The sequence below is a fragment of the Ursus maritimus genome, unplaced genomic scaffold (genome assembly GCF_017311325.1).
Source record: "Ursus maritimus isolate PB19 unplaced genomic scaffold, ASM1731132v1 scaffold_30, whole genome shotgun sequence".
Taxonomy (NCBI): domain Eukaryota; kingdom Metazoa; phylum Chordata; class Mammalia; order Carnivora; family Ursidae; genus Ursus; species Ursus maritimus.
This window is the reverse complement of record NW_024425564.1, coordinates 7,111,347-7,120,038: the sequence shown is the minus strand read 5'-3', so window position 1 is coordinate 7,120,038 and position 8,692 is coordinate 7,111,347. Positions and strand designations below refer to the sequence as shown.

At 56.8% G+C, this 8,692-nt stretch overlaps 1 protein-coding gene across 1 annotated transcript in view; it reads left to right on the top strand.

Annotated features, from left to right (window-relative positions):
- Positions 1-7,423: 7,423 nt before the first annotated feature.
- The window catches only part of ZFP57 (ZFP57 zinc finger protein), a 3,417-nt gene continuing 2,148 nt past the window's right edge, over positions 7,424-8,692 (top strand). The window contains exon 1 of the mRNA XM_008711552.2: positions 7,424-8,062. Coding sequence (XP_008709774.2) covers positions 7,924-8,062 — 139 coding nt within the window. The 5' untranslated portion in view covers positions 7,424-7,923. The remainder of the gene's footprint in view (positions 8,063-8,692) is intronic.

Genomic DNA, 8,692 nt, shown 5'->3' with positions numbered 1-8,692 from the left:
CTGGAAGGGTGGTACCCGTGCAGGACCGCAGCCTGGGGAGTGGAGCGCCCGTGGGCCGCACCGGCGTCGTCCCCGCCGCACAGCCGGTCGCTACCCTGGCTTGTGTGGTGCCGACCCCCTTCCCTGCGTGCTTGCCACCGTTACGTGGTCCTAAGTGACGGCATCGTGCCTCGCTGCCTGTTCATGAGTTTGTATAGATGACGGGAGGCTGCATGTAACTGACGTCTTCTGGTCATTAATACTTTTTAATCATCCGGGTTGAGGTGCAGCCCCATACAGTTCATTTTCTCTCTTTCTTTCTCTTTGAAACACACTCTTTACTTGATTTCCGGGATCGCACGCTCTGCTGGGTTTTCTGCAGCCTCACGGGCTGTTCCTTCTCCGTCTCCGTGTCCACCCTCACCTGCCCAGTCTCTCGGTGCTGGAGTAACCCACACGTGCACTCTCGGCTGTCTCACTGAGCCGCACGGCGTCCACGTTATCTGTCCACCGAATCACCACCAACCTACGTGTGCTTCTGCTGTGGTTCGTTTCAGGACGTGCCCCATCTCTGTCACCTACTCTACTGTGGAGCTCTTTTGTTGTTCCACGTTTTGCTTTTCCATTATTTATTCTACAAATGCAACTTCTGTAAACTTTTTTTTTTTTAAGATTTTATTTATTTATTTGACAGAGATAGAGACAGCCAGCGAGAGAGGGAACACAAGCAGGGGGAGTGGGAGAGGAAGAAGCAGGCTCACAACGGAGGAGCCTGATGTGGGGCTCGATCCCATAACACTGGGATCACGCCCTGAGCCGAAGGCAGACGCTTAACCGCTGTGCCACCCAGGCGCCCCTGTAAACTTTTTTTTTTTAAAGATTTTATTTATATGTTAGGGAGAGAGAAAGCGCATAAGCATGGGGAGCTGCAGGCAGAGGGAGAAGCAGGCTCCCCGCCGAGCAAGGAGACCCACGCGGGACTCGATCCCAGGACCCTGGGATCATGACCTGAGCTGAAGGAAGCTTGTGAGGTTTTCGTTGCACTGTGTTTGTGTGCCCACGAGCCTGTTCTGTAGGGTCTGTTTGAGTGTTTGTTGAAAGAGAGAAGGACATTTGTTACCTGCTGGAAGCAGAGCTGTGTCCGGGAGAGCCTGGCCCCAAAGTACAAGAACAGCTGGTCACGTGCTACTGGACCTTCTCACATCCTGTCCGTGCACGTAGTCTGTCTTCATTCTTGTAGTTCAGTCGAGGTACTGACATATCTTTGTTTACTTGTTTGTTTTTTAATACCCTTCAATAAAATTCATGATTTTATGTATCACTTTTCCAGAACTTTCTCTGGTGCCTTCCAGACAGGGTCACCCCCATGCCTTCTTCTCAAGACACCTGGCAGCATCCTCTCCACCTTCTCAGAACCTTATGCCAACAGCTACTCTTTCTCTCTCCTCCATCCCCAATGGCTCCTTTTCAACTGGGTCATTCCTACTAAACTATAAATATCTAAACAAGCTACCATGCTATTCCTTTGCCCTCCAAGCCAGATCTCCTAGGAAGGCTGTAGAAACTGCCTGCCTTCTGGCCCCAGTGCCCATCAATCCACCAAACCCCCTTTCGCTGCGTCCTCAAAGAGCTCCATGCAGCTGAATCCGATGCACAGTTAAGGGTAGAAGGGAGAAAGGAGAGGGCGCCAACAGCAGGCATAACCTCACAGGCTTTTGGCAGCAAAGGCAGCATGAATGAGACATCGCAGCTGGAGGGGAGGAATCCAGACCTTAGAAAACAGGAGGGCAAAGACATCAAGAGTCCTGGAAGGTGGCAGGTAGGGAACCAATGGAGCCCATTCAAGGACCTGGAGCCGGGGACCTCAGGTACAAGATAAGCGAATACTCAGCATGAAAGACCAGCCCAGGAGTAGAAAGGGTGACAAAACGGGCGCCTGGGGGGCTCAGTCGTTAAGCACCTGCCTTCGGCTCAGGGCGTGATCCCAGCGTTCTGGGATCGAGCCCCACATCAGGCTCCTCCACTGGGAGCCTGCTTCTTCCTCTCCCACTCCCCCTGCTTGTGTTCCCTCTCTCGCTGGCTGTCTCTATCTCTGTCAAATAAATAAATAAATAAATAAATAAAATCTTAAAAAACAAAACAAAACAAAACTGACCTGCTGACTTGGGTTTCACTAGGGATGGGCAACCACCAGTTGAGAATTAAGAAAGCCCAAAACAGAAACAGATTTGGGGGCAGGAGGCAGAGCAGACAATTACCGTGACCCTCATACTGAGTCAGTACGTGAAATAAGACTTTGATCTCATGAAAGCATGTCTGACAGTATCTTTAACCATGAAAGTTGCTTGGAAATGGGGCCTCGGGAAGTACGGTTTGCAAGACTGGTGTTGTTTCACATCTAATTATAGAGCCTTCCACTGGGTTAGTGGCACAAATTAGAATAAGGGCGAACAGGGTTGGCAACGCCTGACAGCAAAGGCTTTCTAAAACTCACCTGTTACCTCCTGTCAATTCAGATACTGAGTCAACTGCACCTCGTCTCTCATAAGTCATATTTTTGTTGGTGACCTCATGGCAGCGAGCAGAAGGATGGTTGTGTAGAGGGAGAAAATAAAACATATGAAGTGTCTGCCATGCATCAAATACAATTAATTTTTTCATTGACTCATCAATACATCTTGATTCCAGGGTAATCAATATATCCTGACTGAGTAGAGAATGAACTATCCAAAGTCTACCATATTGACATAAAATTTTGTTGAGAGGAATAGGAAATTTAGCCAATGGATTTCTCAGACTTTCTGGGATGTGCATGTGACATCCCCAGATATCTTTGGTTGGCATAGGTCTTTTACAGATGCAGAGCTGTGCTCTGTAACGTGGCGGTCGGCCTGCTCTGCTTGCCCAAGGTCTGTTTCCGGTAAGCCAGTTCCCACCCTCGTCCTGGTAGAGAGCTGTCCCCAGCGAGTCCCCGCCGACGGTAGCACCTGTTCTTCCAGGCCCGGTGACTGACACCAGTGTAGCCAGTGGTTGGCCTGTGTGTCCAGTGACCCGACCAGAACCCCCGCCTGGTTCAACAGGAGGAGGAAGAATATTTTCACAGAACATACAGAAACCCATCGTGTACTCCCCTTTGGTCTGCGTGGGCCTGGGACGTCGTGAGCCGTGTACGCAATCAAGTGGTCATTCTCCTTATGACCCAGGACCACGTAAATCGGAGACTCCGAGTAGCTGGGCCAGAATTTGGTTTGGCACCGGCCCCCCCATTTTGGCTGGATTGCTGCCAACAGGACGTACCAGCCCGGCTAGCCTGGGGGTGCTATTAGGGTCTTAGGGAAAAGAGAGAAACACCATGTCCAGGAATTTCCAGAACAGGTCTCTATAACCTCCAATCCAGATCAGTAGAAGTGGCCAAGAGGAGATGATACTTCTGGGGGGACAGCAGCGTGGGGTGGCCAAGCCGCCTTAGGGAGGTGTGCGGGCCAGGAGGAGGTGAGGGAAACAGACTTAAAAAATCCTTTTTAGTGGACCTGAGAGAAGGCTCTTCAGCCTGTGAATGGTGGTAGGAAGCATGAAAGATCCACCAGGTACCTTGGCTACCAACCCATCGTCAAGAGGCTTTGCAGTAAAAGGCATACCATCGTCAGACTGGAGCAGTCTGGAAAGCCCGAAGCGCGGCAGGGCTTTGTTTCGAGGGCCACACAGTATGGCCGGGGGCAGGCTGACAGGACTGGAATAGCAACACCGAACCCTAGAGAAGTGCCAGCACTACGGGGTCCGGTGAAGTCCCTGTGCCCAGAGCGGGTGTGGACAATGTCCCTCGCTGTGTGGCCTCCCTCCCTGTAGGACAAGCAGGTCACAGTCCAAGTCGGAGACGGCATCCTTTCTCGTGTGCCCCGTCTCTGACGGTGAATGCCCGCCAGGCCCGGGACGATGATGGACGCGGGCAGCGGTGGGGGTGACGGGCACCCAGCGCGTCCCTCATCCAGTCTGGCTCACAGAGAACAGGCTCCTCCCATGGGCATGCACCTGACGGACAGACGGCGAGATCAGCAGGGGGTTTATTTCCACAGTTGGCCACTCCAAAGAGACATGTCCATCCAGTCTAGTCTTCCAAGTGCCTGACCAACTAGCTAGGCCACCGGACGGCCCGAGTCAGGAAAGCGAGAGGCAGGCGGACGGAGGGGTGTGTTGGAGAGAGCCACGACCCCGGCCTCGCATCTGCCCCGCAGGTAAGGTGGCAGCCTCCATTTTTGGTTCTGAGTGACTGGCGCGGGGACTGAATGTCGGCCTGGGCCTGAGCCACAGCTTAGCCGACCGCAGCGACAGGACCTGCGCTCCGAGCCCTGCGGAGCCTCGACGGCAGCGTGCGGGACCAGGCCGGCCCCACCAGCGCATCTGCCACTCCCCGCGCGAACCGAGGTGTCTGGCCGGCCTCGCGCCCTGCGGTGTGCCGTCTCCACAGCCGAGCAGGGCTCTCAGATCCTCCCGCTCGAAGCAGTGGCGTGCAAGGCGGCCCGCACTCCAAGGCGCCGAGGAAGCCGCAGCGTCAGAAACCTTCCCCGGGCCGGCCTTGTGGCTCCCGCAGAGCCCGAAACAAGCTGAAGCTGCGTTTCAAGAGGAGGGCACCCAGGGGCGCCTGCCTCCGGCTCAGGTCGTGGCCCCAGGGTCCGGGGATCGAGTCCCGTGTCGGGCTCCCTCCTTGGCGGAGAGCCTGCTTCTCCCTCTGCCTCAGCCCGCCGCTCCCCCTGCTCATGGTCTCTCTCTCTGTCAAATAAATAAATAAAATCTAAAATAAACAAACAAACTTTTGTAAACATGGCTTCCACTAAATCCTCAAAGACATCTTCCAAAATGACGCCTTGGTTGTTGAGAGATTGCAGACCTGCGTTGGGAAGGCTCAGAATTGGAGGGATGGTGTCCTACCCGCAGGGACGGAGCAGCACGTCTTACCGCAGGGGGTGTTTGTGGACACTCACCCGGGCCATGTTTGCAAACGTACTTTGTAAATGGTAAAACCCCAGGCCGACATGAAGCCTAAAGGATGGTCGCGGCACCGAGTGGAATGTGGTGTGTGCTGACGTGGGGATGTCGGGGTTCGGAACCGAGGGCCAGGAGAGAATTCTTGGGACGTCTAGTGCAAACCAAGTGGCTTTACTGAAGCTCGGGGACAGGACCCATGGGCAGAAAGAGCTGCACGGGGTCACGAGGAGTGGCCCATTATATGCTTTCAAGCTGGGAGGGGCAGGGACAGCACAAGCCTCCCAGGACCCTGAGGGGGCAGCTGTTGTTAGGAAAGGTCGTTTATTACTGCTTAGTAAGAACTCAGTCCTGAGACCCCTCAGATGTGGATGGGTGGGTCATATGCTTGGGGGATGATTGCCAGCATGTATCTTGGGGGTAGAGATAAAGGAATTTCCAAAGGAAATTCTATATGTTAAAGTAGACTCACAGGGTCCAGGGTCGGTCTGAGGTTGCCTTTTGCCCTCAGCAAAGCGTCAGCATCCAGGCAGCTGAGCTCCCAGACCAAGCTCCCCCCCCTTGCCTATTTCATGGCCTTGTCAATGGGCTGTAGGAAGTAAGGAAATTTAATTTTTTTATTTTGCCTTTGTTTCCCACATGAAGTGCTAATTAAGTGGAAAACAATAAATCTGGTATCCATTGCACTGTTACATACATGTCACCGAGCCAGGCTGAATTGGGTGAGGGTAAGTGGCTGCGGAAGCAGCTCTCCACCTGCCCGGGTCCTCCCCGCGCTCCCCGACCTCCAGCATTTTGGTCAAGGTGTGTTTCTCTAAGATGCCGTATGCCTCCGCCTCTCTCCTGGGGGCCCGTGGGGCTCGTTTCCCCTCTAGATGGTGGTGGTGGGAGGTTTTAATCAGAGATAACCCTCTTTTTTCAAGAGCAAATTAGGACCGGGACTAAGGCAAGGTCCTGGCGCTAGGTGGGACCAGGGTTGCTGCGGGTAGGAGGGTGGGCTGGGGAGGGGGCGGGGCTCTCTTCCTCTCGGGCTTCTCAGACGGCGAACTCTTGACCTTGGTGGGTCCACAGTCTCAGCTGGGCCCCGGGGCAGGGAACGCGGTGGGCTCGTGGAACCTGACTGAGAGAGCGGGGCGGCCCGGCACTGGGCCCCCCAGACAGTCCCTGTCCTTGGAGCACTGCGGGTGAGTGGGGCAGCTGGGTGTTGAGCTGGGGGGATGGAGGCAAACGCGGGTGTTCGTCCCGCACTCCTCAGGCCTGACGCAGGCAAGCGGGCATTGCACCCGTCATCGTGGAGAGGCTCCCACCGCGGGGCCCTGGGGAAACCTGGCTGTCAGGGGTGTGGCCTGGTGCACCAACCTCTCCGGCCACAATGGGGGCCCCTGGCTGGTGTTGAGAAAGCTGGGATTCCAGAAGGGAAGTTTCGGGGTGGATGGGCCTCGGGGGCTCCTCGGTGTGGCCGGCCGATGGGAGCACCTCAGCCCCTCCAGTGGGCCACCGCAATGGTGAGCCGTTCTGTCTCCTTCCTGCCTGCGGGAGGCTTCACCCCAAGGGACAAAAGGTTCTGATCTCAGGGCTGGGCTGGGCTGGAAAGGGTGTCCTGCTGGGACCGAGCAGGGAACCAAGGGCGAGAGCCTGGCTGGAGGGCCCAAGACTCAAGCAGCTGGGGCCCGGGGTGCCAGCCGGTCCCACAAAGCCTGGCAGGTGTGGCGGGGCTTTTGGTTTTTCTAGGAGTTGCTGTGGGAAGCCGCTGACGGTGGTTTTGGGTCCCAGAGATTGGCTGCTCTCAGGATGGGAAGATGGCGACACGCTCCCTCAGGGGATTTACGTTCTGGAAGGGCGGGTCGCCAGCGCCAGGACCGCTGCCCCCTCCCCCTCTGCAGGATGTGGGTGTAGAAAGTGCTGGGGCAGTTGCAGGGGCCTCCTCCCAGCGCCCCCACACGGGCCGTTGGGGGGCCCCCCGGGGAGCAGGACAGCCTCCTGGGTCCTCTGGCTGCAGGGACATCTCCCACGACCACTGTGAACAGTCCTGATGGAGAGGGAGGGGGACGGAGGGACCCGGCCGCACTTGGCACCTCTCAGCAGTCTCATTAACTCCATCATCAGACCCCCCTTTTCTGGCTATTTTCAGCACACCCCCAGTCCAGAGAAACTGCAAGAGGGAAGTCAGCGGGTTTTTATGTCTTTGTTCAAGGGAGTGCACCTCAAGTGACGTGAGAGGCGGTCTGCAGAGGAGGTGGGGCTCTCCAGGTGTCTTCGTCGCCCCGGGGACCCGTCCCTGAGCCCTGCAGCCTGGGCTTCGAGGAGCAGAGGTGTGCTCGGCTGTGCGAGAGGACAGTTTGGACCACAGACCCAAACCAGGAGGAGCAAGTTCCGTTGTCCCGGAAGCCATGCCAACCCCGACCGAGGCCAGTGCACACGCTCTCCACCCGCACAGTGACCAGGACACACAGAGCCCCAGGAAGGGGTCCGGTCGGCCCCGGGGGCCAGGCCAGGAGTGGGCAGAGCTGCGGGCAGACAGGGCGGCGGACGAGAAGCTGCTCCCGCGGTTGGATGAGGAGGCCCGGCGGGAAGCCGCGAGGAGAGAGAGCTGGTGGGAGACCTGGCTGGAAGTGAGCAGAGGGCGGGCGGGACAGCTCCCAGGCTCCCGAGCTCTTTTGTGCGTCCCCGTCCAAGTCCAAGGTCAGGCGGGGTTGCAGCCGGCTCCCAGCTGAACACCTGGCAGCTCATGCCCGCCTTTCTCAGCGCCCGCCTCCACCCCGCCCTGCAGCTTCCTGGACTGGTCCCACCTTACCTATATTCAGTGCATACCGCCCCCGCCCACCCTCCTGTCTTCCTCCCTTTCCTTTCTGTAGATGAACATGGTGGCTTTGTGCCTGTCCTTCCCTATTTCTCCCCTCCTTCCATGGTTTTCTTTTTCTCTCGGTTTTCTAACGAGAGCTTGGACGACTCCCTGAGTCTCTCATGCTCTTCCAGAAGCCAGTCACCTTTGACGATGTGGCCGTGAATTTCACGCAGGAAGAGTGGGTGTGCCTAGACGCCGGTCAGAGGGTCCTGTACCAGGACGTCATGTCCGAGACCTTCAGAAACCTGATGTCTGTGGGTAAGAGGCCGGGGTTCCCTCAGCACGCTGCCTGCCAGGACCCTCAGCGCAGCCCCCTGCCCAGGACCCCCCTGCCCAGGACCCTCAGCACAGCCCCCTGCCCAGGACCCTCAGCGCAGCCCCCTGCTCAGGACCCTCAGTGCAGCCCCTGCCCAGGACCCTCCTGCCCAGGACCCTCAGTGCAGCCCCCTGCCCAGGACCCCGCCCAGGACCCTCAGTGCAGCCCCTGCCCAGGACCCCGCCCAGGACCCTCAGCGCAGCCCCCTGCCCAGGACCCTGGGACACCTGGCTTCCCTGAGCAGGTAGATAAGCTCACAGCTCACTTTACTGACCCTGCACCTTCTAGGCCTTCCAGGTGTGAAAGATCTAGGTCCCTAAGCTCAGGGTGAAAGGACGAGAAATGAAAGCCTGCACTGAGGCAAAGATAATCCCTGGAACATCATGATCATTTGAAACATACCTGTACTTACTGAATAGCTCCTGTTAGGTGCCAGGAACTTCGTTAGGAGGTCTCCTCCCTGCACCTAAGTGTCCCAGTTCTTAAACCAAGGAAATGGGAGAAGATAGCCTGTTGTCCCCACTGAGTGGGATGGGGCCAAGCCTGGGACCTCGGCTCACTCTTTCCTTCCC